Raw genomic sequence first — 24,415 nt, 5'->3', positions numbered from 1 at the left:
AAAAGTTAGAAAGATTTACATGAACTGATGATGACTGAAACAAGCAGAACCAAGAATACATTGTATGAAAAATTTGGTTCTTCTCAGCAATTCAGTGATCCAAGGCAATCCCAATAAACTTTGGATAGAAAATGCCATATACATCCAGAAAGAGAATTTTGGAGATTGAATGTAATCCAACACATGTTATATTCACTTTTTTTCTGTTTTTTTTTTCTCTTATGTTTTTCCCTTTTGTTCTGATTTTTATCTCACAACAAGTATTTTTAAAATTTATGGAAGCATTCTGGGAAGATGGTGGAGTAGGTTGGTAAATTTCAACTCTCTTAATTTCCTCCACAAATAGAACAAATTTTCATCTTCTTGGTTTTTCATTAGTGTAGGGGCAAAACAGAGGTCCACCTGATAAACCTGACAAGATCTGAAGAAAGACTCTGGTCTGGGATTAATCTGTCTGAAGCACAAACACCTCAAGGCAAGCTCCACAGAAACATCAAGTGGAGATCCCTCCTGTTATCTGGTTGGGCAAACCAAAGAAACAAAGAGAAACAAAGAAAAACAAAGAAACAAATGGATGGATGGATAGATTGATAGACAGACAGACAGATAGATAAACTTCTACCACGAAGAGTAATGTGAAATGGCTCCCTGCCTACAGAGAATTTATAGAAGAATTCAAAAAAATAATTCAAAAGTCAAATGAGAAACACTGAGGAAAAACTAAAACCATCCCCCCAAAAAACAAGATTATGAAAAAAAAACAACCAATTAGAAAAGAAGATACAGTCTCAAAGATAAAAATAACTCTTTGAAAATTAGAGTCGTGCATGGGAAAGCCAGTAAACCTTGAGAGATCAAGAAATAATAATGAGAAAATGGAACAGAATGTGAAATATCTCATAAGAAAAGTATCAGATCAAGAACAGAACAAGAAGAAAACAGATCAAGAAGAGAAAAATATAAGTATAATTGGACTGCCAAAAAGTTGTGACCAAAAAGAGTACCTTGAAACGATAATGCAGAAAATTATCCTAGAAAAAAGAACAGGGACTTCCGGTTAAGATGGCGGAGAGGAGGCTCACAGTTGCATAAGCTCCGCGCTTTCTCTCACTATCCACTTCATTACAAGCCTCTGAATCAATGCTTGACTGAAAAAAACCCACAAATAGTTACCAAGAGAAGCCATCCTTGAGATCCGCCAAGAAAGGTCTGTCTTTACTGGAGGGCTGGGGCGGTTTTAGATCGGGCGCAGGCGGCGGGCAGCGGCAGTGAGAGCACGGGAGCAGACTGGAGAGGGGGTGGAGAGTGATCATAGCCGTCTCTGCGGGGAGAGCTTCGCTACAGGTTTGGATACTTTCCTCCGGCAGCAAGTCAACAGCCCAGCAGAGAAGCTAAAAACACCGGGGCTGAAGAATACAACCCCAAACAGCTGGAGTCTCTCAGGACCTGGCCGCCCCCCCCTTCCCCCCCCTCAGTGACTCAGCACGCTTTGGGATCTCAGAGCGCAGGCGCAGCACAGTAGGCTAGTGACTCACTGCTGCCACCCACAGTCTGTAGAGGAAGCTCGATAACACACCCAGCCCCCCCCCCCCAAAGAAAGACTCCAGTTTTTTCTGTTTTTCTTTGGTAGTTTGTCCCTGATTAATAGACAGAATGAGCAAGAAGCTGAAGAGGACTTTAACCCTTGACAGCTTCTACACAGATAGAGAGCAGACTCTAAATCCTGAGGAGACTAAAAACAGGCAGTCCCCAGGTGATTCCCCAAAGGAGGAGATTGTCTGTTCCTCAGCACAGATGAACCTCATAGAAGTGATTAAAAAGGCTCTCACAAGGGAGCTAGAAGAAAAATGGGGAAAGCAGAGTGAGGCTTGGGAAAAGGAGAGGGAGGCTTGGCAAAAGAGCCTGGAGAAAGTTAAAGAGAGAGTGGATAAAGAAGTAAAATCCTTGAAAAATAGGATTAGTGAACTGGAAACAGAAAACAGCTCTCTAAAAAACAAAATTGGCGAAATGGAAAAAAATTCCACAGAACAAAAGAACTCAATGGGACAATTAGAGAAAGATTTTAAAAAAGTGAGTGAAGAGAATACTTCACTGAAAATCAGAATTGAACAAGTGGAATTGAATGACTCGAGGAGACAAGAAGAATCAGTCAAGCAAATCCAAAAAAATCAAACAATGGAGAAAAATGTGAAATACCTTCTGGGGAAGACAACAGACCTGGAAAACAGATCCAGGAGAGACAATCTGAGAATCATTGGACTCCCAGAAAAACATGATGAAAAAAAGAGCCTGGACACTGTCTTCCAGGAAATTATCAAAGAGAACTGCCCAGAAGTCATAGGAACAGAGGAAAAAATAAACATTGAAAGGATTCATCGATCACCCACTGAAAGGGATCCTAAAATCAAAACACCAAGGAATATAGTGGCCAAATGCCAGAACCCTCAGATGAAAGAAAAAATATTGCAAGCGGCTAGAAAAACCCAATTCAAGTATCAAGGAGCCACAATAAGGATCACCCAGGATCTGGCAGCATCCACATTAAAAGATCGAAGGGCCTGGAATATGATATTCCGAAAGGCTAAGGAACTTGGTATGCAACCAAAAATAACTTACCCAGCGAGAATGAGCATCTTTTTCCAGGGAAGAAGATGGACATTCAACGAAGTAAGCGAATTTCATCTATTTCTGATGAAAAAACCAGAACTTAACAAAAAGTTTGATCTACAAATATAGAACTCAAGAGAAATCTAAAAAGGTAAAGATTAATCTTGGGAACTATATTTTGACTATATAGATGTATAAAGAATACATGTATACCTTGTTCTAGAAATTGATGTGGAAAGGACATTGTACCAGAAAAAGGGTAAAGTGGGGTAGTACATCTCATGAAGAGGCATAGGAAACCTATTATATCTGAGAGAAAGAATGGAGGGGGATGAATATAGTGGGTATCTTACTGCCTTCAGAATTGGCTTTAAGTGAAAAATCTTAAGACATATTCAATCTATGGTGAAACTTCTCCCATCTCATTGAAAAGTGAGAAGGGAAAAGTGGAAAGGGAAGGAATAAGCTAAGCGGAAGGGAATACGGGAACTGGGAGGGAAAGGGGTAAGATAGGGGGAGGAACTCTAAGGCGGGGGGAGGGACACTAAAAAGGGAGGGCTGTGAGAAGCAAGGGGTGCTCACAAGCTTAATACTTGGAAGGGGGGGAAAGGGGAAAGAAGGGAGGAAAGCATAAACCGGGGTTAACAAGATGGCAAGTAATACAGAATTGGTCATTCTAACCATAAACGTGAATGGGGTAAACTCCCCCATAAAGAGGAAGCGGTTAGCAGAATGGATTAAAAGCCAGAATCCTACAATATGTTGTTTACAGGAAACACACCTGAAGCGGGGAGATACATGCAGGTTAAGGGTAAAAGGTTGGAGCAAAATCTACTATGCTTCAGGTGAAGCCAAAAAAGCAGGGGTAGCCATCCTGATCTCAGATCAAGCTAAAGCAAAAATTGACCTAATTAAAAGAGATAAGGAAGGACACTATATCTTGCTAAAGGGTAGCATGGATAATGAAGCACTATCTATATTAAACATATATGCACCAAGTGGGGTAGCATCTAAATTCTTAAAAGAGAAACTAAGAGAGCTGCAAGAAGAAATAGACAGTAAAACTATAATAGTGGGAGATCTTAACCTTGCACTCTCAGAATTAGATAAATCAAACCACAAAATAAATAAGAAAGAAGTCAAAGAGGTAAATAGAATACTAGAAAAGTTAGATATGATAGATCTCTGGAGAAAATGTAATGGAGACAGAAAGGAATACACTTTCTTTTCAGCAGTTCATGGAACCTATACAAAAATTGACCATATATTAGGACATAAAAACCTCAAACTCAAATGTAGTAAGGCAGAAATAGTAAATGCATCCTTTTCAGACCACGATGCAATGAAAATTACATTCAACAAAAAAGCAGGGGGAAGTAGACCAAAAAATAATTGGAAACTAAATAATCTCATACTAAAGAATGATTGGGTGAAACAGCAAATCATAGACATAATTAATAACTTCACCCAAGAAAACGATAATAATGAGACATCATACCAAAATGTATGGGATGCAGCCAAAGCGGTAATAAGGGGAAATTTCATATCTCTAGAGGCCTATTTGTATAAAATAGAGAAAGAGAAGGTCAATGAATTGGGTTTGCAATTAAAAATGCTAGAAAAGGAACAAATTAAAAACCCCCAGTCAAACACTAAACTTGAAATTCTAAAAGTAAAAGGTGAGATCAATAAAATTGAAAGTAAAAAAACTATTGAATTGATTAATAAAACTAAGAGTTGGTTCTATGAAAAAACCAACAAAATAGACAAACCCTTAGTAAATCTGATTAAAAAAAGGAAAGAGGAAAATCAAATTGTTAGTCTTAAAAATGAAAAGGGAGAACTCACCACTAACGAAGAGGAAATTAGAGCAATAATTAGGAGTTACTTTGCCCAACTTTATGCCAATAAATTCGACAACTTAAATGAAATAGAAAAATACCTCCAAAAATACAGCTTGCCCAAACTAACAGAGGAAGAAGTAAATATCCTAAACAGTCCCATCTCAGAAAAAGAAATAGAACAAACTATCAATCAACTCCCTAAGAAAAAATCCCCAGGACCAGATGGATTTACATGTGAATTCTACCAAACATTTAAAGAACAATTAACTCCAATGTTATATAAACTATTTGAAAAAATAGGGATTGAAGGAGTCCTACCAAACTCCTTTTATGACACAGATATGGTACTGATACCTAAACCAGGTAGGCTGAAAACAGAGAAAGAAAATTATAGACCAATCTCCCTAATGAATATTGATGCTAAAATCTTAAATAAAATATTAGCAAAAAGATTACAGAAAATTGTCACCAGGATAATACACTATGACCAAGTAGGATTTATACCAGGAATGCAGGGCTGGTTCAATATTAGGAAAACTATTAGCATAATTGACTATATCAATAACCAAACAAACAAAAACCACATGATCATCTCAATAGATGCAGAAAAAGCATTTGATAAAATCCAACATCCATTCCTAATAAAAACACTTGAGAGCATAGGAATAAATGGACTTTTCCTTAAAATAGTCAGGAGCATATATTTAAAACCATCAGTAAGCATCATATGCAATGGGGAAAAACTGGAACCTTTCCCAGTAAGATCTGGAGTGAAGCAAGGTTGCCCACTATCACCATTATTATTTAATATCGTATTAGAAACACTAGCCTCGGCAATAAGAGTCGAGAAAGATATAAAAGGAATTAGAGTAGGCAATGAGGAAACCAAACTATCACTCTTTGCAGATGATATGATGGTATACCTAGAGAACCCCAGAGATTCTACCAAAAAGCTATTGGAAATAATTCATAATTTTAGCAAAGTAGCTGGCTACAAAATAAATCCCCATAAATCCTCAGCATTTTTATACATCACCAACAAAACCCAACAGCAAGAGATACAAAGAGAAATTCCATTCAGAATAACTGTTGATACCATAAAATATTTGGGAATCTATCTACCAAAGGAAAGTCAGGAATTATATGAGCAAAATTATAAAAAAGTCTCCACACAAATAAAGTCAGACTTAAATAATTGGAAAAATATTAAGTGCTCTTGGATCGGCCGAGCGAACATAATAAAGATGACAATACTCCCTAAACTAATCTATTTATTTAGTGCTATACCAATCAGACTTCCAAGAAAATATTTTATTGATCTAGAAAAAATAACAACAAAATTCATATGGAACAATAAAAAGTCGAGAATCTCAAGGGAATTAATGAAAAAAAAATCAAATGAAGGTGGCCTAGCTGTACCTGATCTAAAATTATATTATAAAGCAGCAGTCACCAAAACCATTTGGTATTGGCTAAGAAATAGATTAGTGGATCAGTGGAAAAGGCTAGGCTCACAAGACAGAATAGTCAATTATAGCAATCTAGTGTTTGACAAACCCAAAGCCCCTAACTTATGGGAAAAGAATTCATTATTTGATAAAAACTGCTGGGATAATTGGAAATTAGTATGGCAGAAATTAGGCATGGACCCACACTTAACACCATATACCAAGATAAGATCAAAATGGGTCTATGACCTAGGCATAAAGAACGAGACTATAAATAAATTAGAGGAACATAGAATAGTTTATCTCTCAGACTTGTGGAGGAGAAAGAAATTTGTGACCAAAGATGAACTAGAGACCATTACTGATCACAGAATAGAAAATTTCGATTACATCAAATTAAAAAGCTTTTGTACAAATAAAACTAATGCAAACAAGATTAGAAGGGAAGCAACAAACTGGGAAAACATTTTCACAGTTAAAGTTTCTGATAAAGGCCTCATTTCCAAAATATATAGAGAACTGACTCAAATTTATAAGAAATCAAGCCATTCTCCAATTGATAAATGGTCAAAGGATATGAACAGACAATTTTCAGAGGATGAGATTGAAACTATTACCACTCATATGAAAGAGTGTTCCAAATCATTATTGATCAGAGAAATGCAAATTAAGACAACTCTGAGATACCACTACACACCTGTCAGATTGGCTAAGATGACAGGAAAAAATAATGATGAATGTTGGAGGGGATGCGGGAAAACTGGGACACTAATGCATTGTTGGTGGAGTTGTGAACGAATCCAACCATTCTGGAGAGCAATCTGGAATTATGCCCAAAAAATTATCAAATTGTGCATACCCTTTGATCCAGCAGTGTTTCTATTGGGCTTATATCCCAAAGAAATACTAAAGAAGGGAAAGGGACCTGTATGTGCCAAAATGTTTGTAGCAGCCCTGCTTGTAGTGGCTAGAAACTGGAAAATGAATGGATGCCCATCAATTGGAGAATGGCTGGGTAAATTGTGGTATATGAATGTTATGGAATATTATTGTTCTGTAAGAAATGACCAGCAGGATGAATACAGAGAGGACTGGCGAGACTTACATGAACTGATGCTAAGTGAAATGAGCAGAACCAGGAGATCATTATACACTTCGACAACGATATTGTATGAGGACATATTTTGATGGAAGTGGATTTCTTTGACAAAGAGACCTGAGTTTCAATTGATAAATGACGGACAAAAGCAGCTACACCCAAAGAAAGAACACTGGGAAACGAATGTAAACTATCTGCATTTTTGTTTTTCTTCCCGGATTATTTATACCTTCTGAATCCAATTCTCCCTACGCAACAAGAGAACTGTTCGGTTCTGCAAACATATATTGTATCTAGGATATACTGCAACATATCCAACATATAAAGGACTGCTTGCCATCTGGGGGAGGGGGTGGAGGGAGGGAGGGGGAAAAAAATCGGAACAGAAACGAGTGTCAATATAATGTAATTATTAAATAAAAAATTTAAAAAAAAAAAAAGAAAAAAGAAAAAAGAAAAAAGAACATGAGGGGAAAATACAAATAGAAAAAATCCACCAATTACACCTCAAAGAGATCCTTTGTGAAAACACAGAAATGTTATTGCCAAAATTTGAAACCCCCCAGATCAAAGAGAAAATTTTTGCAAGAAATAAGAAAAAACAAAAAAAAATTAAAATATGTTGGAACTACAATAAGAATTATTTAAGACTTAGAAGCAGCTACAATAAAAGACCACAAGTTTTGTGATCATATTCATAGACAACCAAAAGAACTAGGCTTGTGGCCAAAAATATCATATCCAGAAAAATTATCTATACTTTTAAATGAGAAAAAGCAGGCATTGAACAAACTTGCAGATTTTCAGGACTTTCTATCAACCAAATCTGAACTTTACAGAAAATTTACCATATAATAACCAATATCAAAGAGCAATTTTAAGGAACTCAACCTGGACAAATTGTTTGTTTGTTTGTTTGTACATGGGAAATGTATACTTTATGTTTAAGATTTACATCAACAATAGAGTAAGCTCAAAAGAAAGATTTGCAAAATAAAGGTTAAAATAGAAATCATGCTATACAAATGAGGTACAGAAAAACAGACACAGAGCATTAGAGGAGGAAGGAAAGCTCATAGTTCTGAAAACCTACTCATATCATGAACAGATTCAATAGGCAACACTACATGTATACCATGAAGGGTATAGCACCTTCCAAAATTTATAAAGAAATAAGGGTGGGGAGGGAAAGGTGGAGGGGGAAGCAAAAAATGAGGGAAGAGACAAGGGAGGGATCCCTGCATGGGAAGAGGATGAATAATAGTAAGCCAAGTTATGGAGCAAAATTTAACAAAAGAGTAAGTAGAGATAGGAAAGACATGTGTGTATTTGGGATATGTATGTGTGTGTGTGAGTGTGTGAATGTATGTATATATCTACATGTGTATACATAAATATATCTTTTCTTAATTGTAACTTACTTGGGGATAGAGTGATGAAAGAGGAAAAAAAGAATAAAGTAAAAATGGTGTGGAGCAGAGAACAAAAGAACAATTTACAAGGAAGTACAAGGACATTCATGAATACAATTTTTTTCTATTTATATATATATACATATACTTTCTTGAACTGGTATTTGTTATACATGTTGAATCCTCGGATGTTCTACTGGGCACATGATAATGTTCTCTCTTTTTGTTTAATTTGTTTTGTATTGCTTTTCTATTTTTCTTTTTTCTTATTCTGTTTCTTCAAATAAAATAAATTTAGGAAAAAATTAAGGTGCATATAATAACCAGAAAAATAAAACAATTAAAAACAAAATAAATAAGTAAAATTGGTGTTACACACTATGATTCTGCATGTATATTCCCTATATGCTGGATATAATTTCATGTGACCATACTATGCTTAAAATATTGAATGTTGTATGTTCACTAATAGCCTATACTTGATGAAGCATTTATCAAGTGTCTTCTATCTTAATTATTGATTTCTCTGAACCATTTGACTTTTGTAATAGTTATATAAAACCTTTACATACTTATATGTATATATGTTAAACATCCTCTTTTTCTAGATATAGTCTAATCTATGTGTTTTCGTGACATTATTCTCTTCTATCTGACCAATCTTCCTCAGTCTCTTATGTTGGATCATCATTCATTTAAAAACATTTAACTAAGGGTATCTCTTAAGACTTCAACCCTGGGCCTTTTTGGCTATGTGATCTTTCATTGAGTGATTTTATTAGTTCCCTTAGAGTTTGTATAGAGTTTCAACTCTATGCAAGTGATTTCCAGAAGTATTTGTCTAATGCTAGAATCTCTCTAATGAAAGATAGTCTGTGTCATCAATTGCTTCTTGAATATTTCAAATTGTAGCCATTTAAAACTCAGTATGTTTAAAACAGAACTCATCCTTTCCCCAAGCACATTCTTCTTTTGAAGTTCCTTATTACTTCTTAAGAATACCATCATCTTTCTGGTCACCCAGGTTCTGTCTGTCAGTCTTAACTCCTCATTCTCACTTACCCAGACCCAATCACTTATAAAATCCTGAATTTTTTTCCCTCAACATCTCTCGCAACTTCTTTTATCCTCTCTTACTGCTCACAGCACTATAATCCAATATTGGCCCTTATTACTACAAACTTATTTAAATAGTTTCCCAATTGGTCTTCCTACCTTAAGTCTTTCCCCCCCCCTCTAAAACACAATGGCAAAAGTGATTTTCACAAAGTACAAGCATGTCACTCCTTTCTTTCAACAAATACCAATGACCCTCTTCTATTTCAAAGATCAAATATAAATTCTTCTGTTTGGCATTAATGGATATCCATAAACTGGTCCCACTCCTACCTTTCCAATTCTCTTGTATATTACTCCCCTCAATACAAAGAGTGGTGCAATTGTACTGGCTACTTGTTGTTCCTCAAAACAGGATGTTTTACCTCCTGTCTCCATGCATTATCCTTATCCCTCAGGTGCATTTCTTTCCCACTTCTACTTCTTAGATCTTTGTTTTATTTTAAAACTTATTTCTGATACTCCCACCCACAACTAACAGCTAGTCTCTTCCTTCCCAAAGCTATCTCATGTGTTTGTTTGTTTAACATCTGATTTTTTTTTTCATATGTACTCCCATTAGGATGTAAGCTTCCTGAGGACAGATAGTATTTCAATTTTTTTTTTTTATATCTCCAGTGCTTATCATGGTATATGAAACATACTAAACTTAAGAAATGCTTGTTGATTCTTGATTGATACTATTTTCCAGGCACTAGACATAAAAGACTAAAACAAAATTATACCTTGACACAGAGTCTTTATATTCTCCTGAAAAAAAAATAATAATAACATGGACATAGACAATATAAAATATATAAAGATTATATACAAAGTCATTTTGGTTTGAAGATCATTAACAATTTGATCAGGAAAGGCCTCAAGATATTTGTAAGTATATGCTTATGTAAAATTTTTGGTTTTAGCTTTTTTACAAGTGTTACAAAAATTTCAAATGTAGAGAAATCAAAAATGGGGGCAGAGAATAATAAATGCTTCATGAATTCAATGAAACTTCACAAGAAGAAAAGATGGCTTTTCAACTATATTTTGAAGGAAATTAGGCAATCTATAAAGTTTTTAGATAGAAAATTCCAAGCACAGGATAGAAATCAAGATGGGAGGTAGGGAAAATTTTGTAAAGAAACAGAAGCAGGAGTTAGAACATTGTGTAGGGTAAACAGCAACCAAGTAGACCAATTAAAATACAGAGAGCATTGGGTTGAGGAGAGGAGAGGAAAGGAATAGAAAGAATGTTTCATTCTGGAAAAAAGTCATGCCAAACTGTAAAGAGGTATAAATGCCAAATGAAGTAATTCTGTATTTTATCCCAGAGGCAATGGGGAACTAGTACATGTAAGATGTGTAATTTGTAATTTTTTTTTGTTTTTATTGTGAAAAAATATAATAGACATGTCTGATAAAGAAAAGCCTACCATGCCTCATCCCAGAGTCCAATCATTCATCTGTGGAGAACAAAGGATTCTATTTTCTGTGTGTCTATGTGCCTATATATTAAATATTGGCTAGAGAGAAACAGAGACTTGTGGGAAAGAGGAAGGTGACTACAAAGGGAAAAGGTTCTAGAATAGCATTATCTAGGAATAGGGAAGCATTAACTACAGAGATTTTACCTTTTTTTTTTTTAAAGCAGATATGGATTGCTGCTGAGGCAATTGAAACAGGAAGAGTAGACATTCTGGTTAATGTGAAATAATGAGTTGGTGATCTAAGCAAAAACCCTTGAAACTGCCTTCACTGACAACTCAAACTCTGTTTTACTTACAGAAACACTTTCTAAGATTTTTTCTATCAGTTAATAAGTATTTTGAGGAAAATGAAACTTTATTTCCTGAGAACATAGGCAGCTCTTTTTCTCTATCATTTTACTTCACATTTCTGTCCTGAATAAATAATGTTCTAATTCTAAACCTTTCATTTGCTTTTGGTTTGTAAGCTGGCCTAGAACTGACTTAAGCAGTAGTTAACTTTAGAAGCTTTTACATTTTTCTTACATGCACAACAGGAGATTGAAAAGCAATAAAGATGATTCATCATAGAGAATTCCTATAATATGCAGGACAATACCCTTCAATCCCAGGAAGTCTTCCACTAAAGTAACTGTTCTCCTCCCTGATACTTCCCTGTTCAGTCATCACTCTTGCTAAAGCTTTCTTATGACTTGACAAATGGTTGACCTTGGCTCCCTGGTCCAGTCCTGTTTTTTCACTTCCAAAGAGAGAAACCACTGGGTTCATCTTTCCTGTTATGAGCTGTGCCAGCATAGTCAACTATATACATATATAATATATGTGTGTATATATATATATACATATATATATATAAATAAACTACGTGTACACAAAAACACACACACACACATCACCCCTATTACTATCTTGAATCATCAACAACTCTGAAGTTCTTCTCAGAACAAGTGATGACTGTACTCAGGATCCTTTCACTGGACTCTGTAAGATCATGTAGATTTTTGAAATTTAATATTACTAAAAAGATCCTATGAGGGTACAGACATCAAAACTGCATGCATACACACTCGCACGAGTGGATGCACACACTCCTGTGCACACGCGCCTGTGCGCAGACATGCCTGTGAACACACATGCATGCAATACCCTGCTATTCAGTAGCTTAACAAGATCAGGAACAGGTGGAAGTAATAATGAGGCCAGGTTACTGGGAAGAGCAGTGAGCACATCTGTACCAGTTCATGCCTCATTACTTCAAAGACAATTCTATCCCAAAAAGCTGTTTGTTCTGTGCTTGCTGTAGTGACTTTGGGTGCTGAAGGAGGACAGATAGACAACTGAAATAACAATAACCAAAGATAACCAAAGTGATAAATTTTAAAAAAAGAAAAAGAAAAGAAAAGAAACCTCTTTTCTTCTTGGAACTTTGGAATAACTCATACCTGAAGTTGAAATCGAATCTGACATGAGGCAAATTGTAAAAACATGAAAAGTTCCGATATAAACTAAAGGGTTGACAATATCTCAATACCCTGAAAAGTTTTAGGAGCCATCACAGGGATTTTTCTCTAAATATACTTAAGGTACATTTTACCCTTCTCCAAAGAAAATAGTATAGTTCATAGACTGGCTGAATTTGAAGTCAGGCAATCTGAATTCAAATCCCACCTTTGCCAACTACTAGCTAGGTGATCTTGAACAGATCACTTAGGCTGAGATTCAGTTCCTTATATATAAAATGAATTGATGAGATTAGATGGCCTTTTAGATTGCTTTCTGCTCTGTATCTATGAAATTATAAACTCATTGACCCCATTTTTTAAAAATACTAATTAGCCCACTTTTTTGCTGGAAATATAAACAGATAGTCCCTTCTATTTAAACTGCTAGTATTTTGCTCAATTGATGCTAGATTCCAAGGTTTTTGTATAAAAGTATCATACTCCATCCTTCTAAAACAAGGTTTCTTAATCTAGGAGCCAGGGACATCTGTGAACTTGAAAGGGGAAACAAAATTACATCTATGTTTTCACTAACTTCTTAATGAAAGTTAACGTTCCTTTCCATTTCAAAAGAGAAAAAACAAAAACACCGTGCTGAAAAGAGGCCTCTTCAGATTTTCAAATAAGTCCATGACTCACAAAGATATTAAGAATCCCTGCTCTACAGGCCTTCTCTTATTAAAGCAGCAGGCTACCAGAGATTTGACAAAGGTATGGAGCCACCATGTCTTAAATGGATGGTCGGACTGGTGGCCTTTAAATGCCAATATTTAATCCCATTCCATCCCTTCCACACTAAAATGTGTTACAAGAGAATGTAACCATACCCTCTCAGAATAATCAAAATTTTGAACACATGAGGGTTTTTAATGAGGCAAAGACTTTCTCCAATTACTTGCACTAGGAAGACCACCACCTGGACAATTGTTAAGGGAACTGCAGATTTTTAAAAGTTGGGGCATAATGTGTGTCAACATCCCTTACATCCTCCTAGAAGCATGTGCAGGCAAGCTGAGCTGGAATGTGTGATGCTAACTGTGGAATGCCCAGGTTAGATCAGAAACACAGCAACTGTCACTCAGGGTGAGCATAATCAAGATTGAAATCACACCTCTTGGTTCAGCACAGGCCCGCAGCCGGAGTTTCTGTGGGTGAGCTGCAAGGGTGCTATCTGGCTTGTCATGTTTAATAACTTTCTCCTCTGAAGTCTGATATGCTGAAAGATCTGTACTGCTGATGTTAAAAGCTGGGTTTTCAATGCCTTCTGTGGCTGCTCCATCTTCTTTTGCTGGAGAAAACAAGGAGGTCAGAAGAGCACATTTTACCAAAGTATATTCCAATGACAAGCAGAAAATTCCTTCTAGTAATTCCTTTGCTCAAAGACTCAAGTGTATCGTCCTCAAATGTCGCCAAAACAGAATTAGGTTAAAATTAACTCTTAAAAAAAAGAATAAATGATTAAAATAATTACAAATTGCACCCTGACAAGCAAGAGCAAAATTTCGCCCACAGCCATTTGTCTGTAATTAGTTAATTAATCCTTACACAAATTATGAGCAATAACTCATCAAGCAAGGCTCACCCATCAGAAATTCAGCTGACTTGGATTTCTTCTGCTTAGTTTGCTTCAGAGCCTTCTGCTGGAACTTCTGGAGGGAAATTGTTAAATGAATAAATTAGCTAAAGAATGAAGATCATCATTTATGATCCACAACTAACACAGTATTTTAAATATGGGATGGCATTGAAATGTCATTTAATTTGTAGCTCTCCTAAAGAGGTCAACCACTAATTGAACAACAGCAGTGGAAGAATTAAATAAAATGGGATAAGAAAAGTTAATATAAATGCCAAAGGAAGGTCACAGTAAAATATTTGTGGGTTTTTAAAATCATTTTTAATTACTGCAAAGAATCCTTAACAAATGAAGAACATTGAAAAACTTGAATTTTGAGTTGAGAGTAGAGCTAGGCTACTATTCTCTTTCTTTGGGATGACCTAGACATGCAAAAGTTAGAAACATGTTATAATTCCATATTTAAGGCTCTTTTCCATAATCTTCAGTATTACCATCACCAAGTTAGTCAAAAGCAATGACCATGTTTTTCATATGTAACCATAAGTTTAAGGAAAGAACAAAATTATGTATAGAATAGGAGTATCATTTTATAATGGAAACTACAATGAGTTCATTGATGCCATATCAGATATTACTTGTCACCAAAACCCAGAATTCATTACATTGCTAGAAAATCCATTAATATTAAAATGCATAAAAAATGGTCAAATGAAAATGAATAGCAAGAAATATTATTAGATTTCTCATACTCTTACACATTCCAAATGGGATACTGGGTAACTGTCAAACTTGCAAATCTGCAGTAGAAACTCTCTAAGTCACTATGAGTAATAATTCTTATGATAACACAAGGCGCTAGAGTGATTTAAAAAAAAAAAGGCACACAATTAGGCTCCTATAAAGCAGTCACCAATATGCAAAAGATGGATCTGGTTTAGCTTATATCTTTTATTTGATGAAGGTCTGAAAGAGAATTTAAAATTCCTGGAAAAAATTATTTGACCTACACTTTGACATACATAGAAAAAAAAATTGACATGTAAATCAGATCTTTTAATAGAACTACCAAAACTTCTAATAATTCATTTTGCATTCAAAAGTTCTCAATTATTTACCAACTCTTTACAAAAATATATATCATTCTTTCAATTACATTTATTTCTATAGGATATACTTAAGACTGAACTAATGAATCTATTATGTATGTAGTTAGATGAATTAGGAGTCCATTTTTCTTAGAACTTTTTTATTAACAGTATTATAGAAAGAACAAGTAACATTCTGTGTACAATTTTAAAAATTAATACCATTAAAGTATTACAAATGACATATTTCTGATTAAATACAATGAAAAGAATTTTTTAAATTATTTTTTCATTCTTTAAAAAAGTATCCTAATATTGTCCAAAATCAAGAGAAATGCAGATACATTTCAGAGATTTTTTTTCAAAAGAGAATGAATATATTAACACTTGGGGGGAAAAGTTCAATATTTAGAAATTATGCGTTAAAGTTTTATGAATTTAACAATTCTAACATTTAATTTTGAAATATATAGTGAGTTAAGAAAGTATTTTGATGTTGCAATATGTCATGTCTAAAAGGTTTTATGAAATTTGAGTGATTCTTCAACAATTTGCAGCATATTCCAAAATATTGGATCATGCCATAGATTTATATATCCTAGGCTAGTATATATACGCTATAAGCTATAATTGGAAAAATGCCAGCATATCAATTTACCAATTCCCTCAATTTTTAAGATTAAAAAAAAAATCAGGCTGTATTCACTGAACTTTTTCAAGCAATATTTTACAACTTCATCAACTGTTCTCTCATCTTACAAAATAGTAGGTGATTTTATTGTGTTCTCACAACTTTCAACTGAGATATATTTTATTTCCTCATACAGTTGAATAGCTTGGCGATTTCATTTTTCAGCTTCTTATATATGTAACAATAATTTGATGCAAGACATTAATAGTTTACTTCCTTGTAAAGGGAAATTAAGCATTTGTCTACCAGTACAATAAGGATCTTCCAGATGTTTTTATAAATCCACATACTTTCAAAGAAAGCAATTTATGGTTTTCAGAGATAGTCTTCTAAAGAATGACAAGATATTGATGTAATTTTTATTTGTGACCTAAGTACCCCTCACACAAGTTCTCTCACTTTTTACTTCAAAAGAAATTGAGAGCTGTTTCCCACTTTTATTCTTTTGCCAATTTCCTCTCTTTTTCTCTCTTTTTACACATGGGCACCTTTAAGCAGTGTAAATTGCATCAAATCCCGCTCCTTATTTTAGTTTTCTTTTTCCTGATGAAGCTTTCACTTAGAACTCTGGAACAAAATTATCCTCACTCACATTTCATATGCATTTCCTCATTAGTAACCAGTAGTTAAGTTCATGTATTTATGCAAATTTATGTCCAAAGTAATTGTTCTTTAATAAGTTCACATGAATCTATGATATCTAAACTGAACACTAGAATTATAGAAAAAGCTTTTGATCACTGTTTTCTTCTTTTAAATCTATGATCTAGTGTCAACCATACCCACCCACTTTCCATCATCATTTCTCTTTATCAATCACAAAATAATAATTATTTTATCGGCTTGTGCAAATAGTCTATACAATATTGAATATAAAGGAAATGTGACAAGGTAATGTTGTTCCAAGTCTGATGCCCATCAAAAACATAAGAATCATGATACAATAACAATCTCCAAACTACTTGGAATGAGAAACCTTCAAAATATAGAGAGCAACCAAAGAAATTAAAATCATGTGGGGAAAAGGGCAAATTTCATATTGTCCTCTCTGTTATTGGAGTTGTCCTGAGGATGTTTTCAATGATTGTATGGGAAGATCAATTTATATATACTAATATTTTAATTCACTAAAAAAGTCATTTCATCCACTTGTACTATAATTCATAGAAATTAAATATATAGGAATAAGGACAAGATAGTGTTTTGTCCTAGAGCTGTTCGTTTTTTTTTTGTTTTTTTTTTTTTTTTCCTGGACTCCATTGAAAAAGATAAGGAAGTAAAGCAACTTCAACAATGATAATAAAAAAGTCAAAAATCTTCAACAAATTTAATATGAATAAGCCAAAGCTGATAAAATGTTGCTCTGACTTATTTCAAATGATATGCTGCTTCTGCTAGTGCCTTCTCTCCTTTTTGGAAATTTAAATATTGAAAGAAAAAAATATCATTTTTGCATTGCTTTATTGTTAATGTGAACATTATTTTGTACATAGAAGAAGACAGATGATAACTATTGATACAAATACAGTGGAGAACAAGTCTTTCCAAAACGTTAACAGTTTTTGGTTTTCAATGCTATGTCTTGTTCGTTGCCATTTAAAAAGCAACAAATCCTTCCTGATTCTGACTCTTCCACGTAGAAATAAAATCTGTGGTAGAAACAGCAAGCATAAACCCCACACACTCACACACACAAACCTCATTTATAACCAGTGACAACCCAAACCGAAGAAGTTTTTAAAAGAATGTGATTGTTGTCAGAAGGAATTGGGTACAACAATGCCGAGTTCATCTCTGGATCCACTCGAAGTCCAGGCTGAGGGGTTCTGGGAGCGCTGCTGCAAGGCTGGTGGGCACAGACCAGCAAGAAAGTGAATTTTGCATACTGTACGGATCATCGCTCAGTTCAGGGCAGTCAGATTGAATCTGTGATCAACCAATTGTGCTTCATGAAACCGTCAGCCCTCATTTGTGTCTAGCTGTTTTGCTCTGCCCAGCTGTAAACAAGCTCTGCTCTGAGCTGTCTCCCTCCCCTTATCTGCTCCCAGAGATCACACAGATAGAGCTCATCAGCCGCTATAGAGTTAAAATTAAAGTTACCGCTTCCAGACAGCAGTCCCCGCGCAAGCAGGAAGTCAAAAAGAAGAGCAACTTCGGAATGACATAATTTAAGTCCCTTTTAGGGAAGCCATACCTCAGATTCATACTCATCCTGGCATGGCATGTCTCTTCCATGAAATTAGATTAGGTGTTCCTAATGGAAACAACTATTCCCAACATCAGCAAACTAGCCAGGCAGACTCGTTCATAATTTCTTTGCTTTGTGGGGTGTTTGTCTTTGTGTTGGTGATTGCAGTGGTAAGGTTTTCCCCTTCGGAGGTTTGGCTTGTATATGGCCAAAAAATAAATAAATAAATAAAGTAGTTGGAAATATTATCAGTCTGGTCTGGGTCCAAGGAAACTAATAGTGCCTGAAATGCTCTGAGGACCATAATGAGGGTAAACAAGGACAGGTATTCTGGCTTCTGTCCTCATCCATTCCAGCAAGGAAAACATTTGCTTCAAAAATAATGGAGCGTATGGATTTAAATGGGCAAGATTTCCTATGGAAAATAAACTCTCACTGAAACGGTTTCTTTTTTTTTCCCCCTCTTCAAATGGCATAAAAGTATTATTTGGTATTCACCACATTTAATTCTCCTAACCAGCTGGTATCTCCCTGTTAAGAGTTTCATTTATGCAGCTGATGTTGGAACCTTTTCTGTTCTCCTAGTCTATTACTCTGACTATTTAAGGGATAACAGCCAAAATGAAACAGCTTGTAATTTGCACCTGTCTGCTTTAAGCATTCCATGGTAGATTATGTGGAGAGCAAACCCTTCCTGCTAATGAGAATGACACTTTGTAGGGTTGAATGCAATTGGGTTGCACAGTTGTGCTATAGTTGGCTTTTGCAAGGGGTGGGGAGAAGAAAAAAGTATCTTTTAGGTTGGGGGAGGGGCATTGTAACTGACTTGAGAGCGATAAATAGATAACTTTACATTTGTTTTAGATAGACCTTAGATGATGAATCTAAGAACAGAATTAAATTACATGAAATTTAAATGATTGACTTGATCCAAGGATCTGTGAGTGGTGCAATGTAGCCAAGAAGTGAATTAAAATAAGTTATGAAAATGCCACAGATGAGAAAGGAAAGCAAATACCTCGAATAATTTCCAAACCCTCCAAGCGCAATTTTGGTTATGGGGAGTCTCTCCTTGTGGGGAAAGTTTCCCACAGGGCAAGGCAAAAAGAGTTTGATGTTATTTACAATTCAGATAACAAAGTCAAGACTTTGGGATGGAGGGGAAAGACTGAATGTGAACCAAAAAGATAGGTAGCTGACCATTAAACAAATTATTATTAATGAAGTACATTTAAAGGAAGGCTTAAGTAAAGCCTCCAGAATTTAATTAACAAAAAAAAACAAACATATCCCATTCACCTTCATATGAATGATGAATAAATTCTCCCTGTCTACCACAATGGTTCTGATGCTCACTATATAGAAGGACACTGTGCTCTTCCTCTCTTTTTCTTTTCTTTTCCTTAAAGGATAAATATACTGATAATCAGTGGTGAAATTTTAAATCCCCGTGCCAGTAAGATAAAGGATCTAGCTAAAATTGAGTAAAACTCATTTCTGACTTAAAATGTTTCCAGATCTTTCTTTCCTGTTAAACAAGGAGTGAATACAGCAATAACAACCACAAAACTCTCAACAACTTGCCAGGACCACAGGTTTTTGTACTGCAGCTAAAAAGTAATGCAAATTAAAACAAATCCCAAAGGGCGATCAGTGAAGTAAATCCCCTAAATTGCTCATCCTGGCACTTCCTGTTGAAACAATCACTAGTACCAGTGATGGGTTAAATGAAGTTGAGGTGGTCGAGGCCGTGGTCTCACTAGTAATTAATAGAGTTTAATATGGCTGTTGGCACACATCTTGCATGACAGATAATGTTCCAACATGTCAGTGATAGGACCTTTCAGCACAGCTTTAGGGGCTCCACCAGGCCCCGCAGAGGTTGGTTAGGTCAAAGGGTTGAACCATGTGTAATTCAGAACTGAGGAGGTCCCACGGTCACTCCACAAAAACAATTACACTACTTATTCCACTCTATCCCTTGCCTGAAACTCACAAGCCTCACAGTTTCAGTGCAGTCAATCTCATTCTGCCCCTGGGCTATAAGCCACATGAAAATATGTGGTGCTGTGTTTATAAATCTAATCAAAAATAGAAACAGTAGACAGGCACCATGAGGTCCTACTATGGATCCTGGGAATTCTTGAAAATTCTGAAGGCACTTTTGTTTAACTTCTATAGACCCTCTTTTTGCTACTATATTGTCTGCTATACTCGTTAATCATCCTGTGGTTTTGTCAATACTACAAAAGAGGTTACATTTCTACTCACTTCTGAAGAGCCCTTTTATAAATAATATTATGAAAAACAAAACCTATAAGATTGCTTTTTAAAAAAATGGTCACTACTATATTCATCTTCCCTTTCAATCTATGTCCCTCACTTCTTGCTTTTATATTTTTAAAGTAGATTTAAATTAAGCCCACCTAAGAAAGAAAAATAAAATGCCATGTAAATGTGACTAAAATTGTCCCAAACAAAATAGGTACTAAGCGGTTTCTGGTTGCAGACAGCTGCACACATAGCCCCTTGACAGTCCTGAGAAAACCAGGCAGTAAAACAAACAGGAATTGGCACTTTTTCTTTCCCCCATTAGTACCTGAATAACTCAAAATCTATCACACATATACAAAATGTGGTACAATGGGTATTCTTTACCGAATAGCTAGACTCTGCATGGACAACCTTACTTCTCTCTTATCCACTAAAATGATCCTGTCAAATCATCTTGAAGTAATAATAAAGAGTGGGCAATGATATATTTGTCATGAAGAAAAATAAGAGACCTTCATATTAAGAGTCATGACTTCATAAAGTGGCAAGATTTCCATTAGGTTTTAATTCTAGAGTCCTGCCAAATACAAAACTTCTGATTAAATCAATGGTAAGTGCACACATAAAAGAATCAAACAAGAACATATCCTGAGACAGCATTACTCATTCAACACACAAAACAGAATATCTGAACAAACTATAAATTTTATTTTGACTTGTATAAAAATTAAACCAATTTAGAATTTACCATTCAATAAATAAATGCATGAGATCAATCACTTTATGACTAAATTTTATATGTTTACAATGACTTGAAAAAACAGACCAAGAAGTATATGTGTAAATGGGGGCAGAAAGAGGAAAAGAGGTTGTAAGAAGAGCTAAGAATAAGTAGAAACCAAAAGAAAAAGAAAAGAGCAATGAACAACAACGTAAATACTCCTTAAATTGCTGCAAAAATTCAAGTTTTTTTTTTCCAATTCTCTGGCAAAAAAAAAAAAACTGAAAATATTTTGAAAGCTTAGAATCAAAGGAATTATATACTTAATGCAGGGTGTATTGTATACAACACCCTTTCAATCTATATCCATCAATCATATCTAAAATAAACCTTTTTGTAGATTTACATCATCCCAACTAAAATCTAAAATGGAAAAATAAAAATTATTGAATTTTCTATTGTTTGGACTTAACACTAAAAAAAAAAAAAAACCTTTTTTTTTTAAAAATAATAGCATAAAGGGAAGGAAACAGGTATGGGATTTTGATAGAAAGTATAGCAAAATATATTTCCATTAAAATAAGTAGATGCTAGACTATTAGAAGGAGGTGAAATCTAACTACTTATTTTCTCTCTACTTCACAATATCTGAAGAGTGATCTCAAAACCAGGTAGAAAAATGTAAAGTTTGCCAACATCATTTCCTCCATAAATTCACCTTGTAGATTCACAATCTGATACAACTGCAAGAGTAAACTGTCACTTTTTAAATGAATGGGTTGCTCAGAAAACTTTTAGATATTGAATATATTTTCAAAGAATTCTGTGGTTTTTTAAACAAAACAAAACAAAATTGTCAGTAACTAAGCTGCACTTCATACAAATGTCAATGTTTATAATTCCAAATTAGCACCTTCAATGGAAAGTAATGCAAAACATATTAGTTAGATCTGTGAAAGTCTAATATAAAGTAAATCTTGTCACTTATTCACATAAAAGTCTTCATTTATTTCAGTGAGTACAAACTTAGCAGATCTGTGAAATTCTAATGTAAGATAAATCTGCTCACTTATTCATACAAAACTTCATTTATTTCAATGAGTATTTGGTGAAAATATAATTTGACTCCAAAATAAACAACTAGCCTTTAATTGGTTTATTGGCTAAATTTCTTTCTTAAGGACCATTCCTTAAACCAAAGCCAATCTGATTCTTATTGTACACCAATAGGTCCTTGACCAAGCTCTATTTGGTCATTGTTTGGGTCCTGTTGTCTCAGATTAAATGTAAATAGCAAACATTTCTGCTTTGGCCAGAGATCCTGAGTCTTCCCCTCCCAGACTCATTCATTTAATTAATTAGTTTTTGTTTGTTTGTTTGGGGGTTTTTTGGACTAGGTGAAAAAGGAAATTCTTTGCCTCAATTGCTATCTAGCTTTAATCACTTGAAGGAGTGATTAGTTTAAAAAAGTCAAAGTCTCCCATTTCATCCAAGGCCATCTCTAGTCATCTTGATCTATATCTTGCCTCTGGATCCAGGTGGCTCTGGAGGGGAAAGTGGGGCAGGTGACCTCACACAGGTGTTCCTCACCAAAATCCAATTCACTTGCATATTATAGCATCATCTCCCTGATGTCATGGTCCTCTTCAAGAATGGAGGACAAACTGTAAGAGGGAGAGAAGAACAAAACTAAACAGCCAATGGCATTTCTTCATCACTCCCTATCTTCCATTATGAAGGAACCCAGGAAGTGAGGTGAGATAGGGAGAAGGAAGCAAGGGATATAATATATTTTCCTCATATAAGTAGCTCCTATAATATATCCAAATTGATCATTTACACCACAAATAAAACTCATGCGTTCAAGAAACATGGAAAATGAGTGAAAAAAATTTTGGTAGAACAAATTAAGAGAGTTTTCACATAATCTTAAATAAAATATTTTCCTTTTAGTAAAATGTCACTAGCTAACTTGGTAGCATGGGATAGCGACTTTTAGCTTTAAATAAATGACAGAAATAATAAAAAGACATGATTGAGGTAGGGTTGTATAGAAAAGATATAAAATTTTAAAAATATGACAAAATATTTCTCTATATGCTATTTGGATCTCTTTTCTATCATAGATTAATGTTTCTTGGATATTCACAAGGCTTGTGACTAGTTGTGTTTGCTTTTTCTTCATTCCCATCCCAGGAAAAATCTGCAGAAGTACAAATTCTCTGTGACTATGCTTACTTGGAAAGTGTAATCAGACAAGATTTTTGTTGCAGTTAGAAAGCAGTTTGGTAAGGGAAGAAAATATATTGGGAAATATATATAATGAAAAAAAGTTAGTGATAATTGTTTTTATTTTTAAAATCTTTTTATTGATGAGTAACTTGTAAAAAATATTCAAATAACAACACTCACTAAGAGAATTTAATCAATCAGTAAATATTTATCAAGCCTAAACTGGGAGCATTTTAGCTTGCTAGGTATACATGATTTTAGATTGGTGGAGAAAATGCTGAACACAATGTGATATGTAAATGGGGTGAGAAGGAGTTGATTTGAGAATTTTGGAGAGGAGATATTTTCTTCCTTTGGGGAAGAATATACATTTTGCCAGACTTTTCTTTGGGAATGACTCCAGACATGTGGAAAGGGAGATAAAGACTAAAGCTATAAATGTAGGGGAAGCTGGACTTCGGAGAATTTCCTCTTAGATGAGATCTAAGCCTCTGTCTTGATTAAACTAAAATCTCTCATTGCTTCAATCTAAAAGGACCATTCACTTTTGTGTATTTTCTGGCATATTCTAATCTGTATTACCTCTCCAATTTCTATTTTCTGTTCACTTGAATAAATTAGTTTATTGACTATTCTCAATAGTAGTCTTTTATCTAACTACCATTTGCTAGGAATGAGGTAAGCCTGCAGATGTAAGTTGGGCATAATCATCCTACTTTAAGAGATAGCAAACCAGGGAAGTAGCTTTTTGCTTCTGAACCAAAATCAAATCCTTAGACCAGAAATTTTTTTGGAGTGTGGTAATATTGCTATAATCCTACTCTAATATGCTTCTCAGAAACTATAAAGCAGAACAACCAGTCTCATGGTCCTCCTGCTGCCCTCAAGGCCAGAATCATGGTGTTCCTTGCAGAGAAGTTAATGTCAAAAAGCATGTATTAAACACTTATTATATAACAGGCACTGTACACAAAGAAGGCCTGTCTCCCCTCCTCCCCCCAAAAAACGGATTTTGCTCTCAAGAAGCTCATAGTCTAATGGGGAAGACAACATGCAAACAATTACATATAAACAGGATAAATGGATAAAATCAACAACAAGCTAGCATTGAAAGAGATAGGGGAGATAGGGAATTAAGCCAAGGAGGC

The 24,415-nt window shown here is 34.8% G+C and overlaps 1 protein-coding gene across 1 annotated transcript in view; it reads right to left on the bottom strand.

Moving 5' to 3' along the window:
• LOC127547251 (orofacial cleft 1 candidate gene 1 protein homolog) overlaps positions 1–24,415 on the bottom strand; it is a 77,591-nt gene that overhangs the window by 34,115 nt on the left and 19,061 nt on the right. Inside the window, exons 2-4 of the mRNA XM_051974047.1 lie at positions 17,579–17,698; positions 14,080–14,152; positions 13,609–13,785 (exon numbers count right to left, since the gene is read on the bottom strand). Coding sequence (XP_051830007.1) covers positions 13,609–13,785; positions 14,080–14,152; positions 17,579–17,698 — 370 coding nt within the window. The remainder of the gene's footprint in view (positions 1–13,608; positions 13,786–14,079; positions 14,153–17,578; positions 17,699–24,415) is intronic.

This window comes from Antechinus flavipes, chromosome 1, assembly GCF_016432865.1.
Source record: "Antechinus flavipes isolate AdamAnt ecotype Samford, QLD, Australia chromosome 1, AdamAnt_v2, whole genome shotgun sequence".
Lineage (NCBI taxonomy): Eukaryota > Metazoa > Chordata > Mammalia > Dasyuromorphia > Dasyuridae > Antechinus > Antechinus flavipes.
Note: the sequence above shows the minus strand (reverse complement) of the source record. Positions and strands in the feature narration are given on the sequence as shown.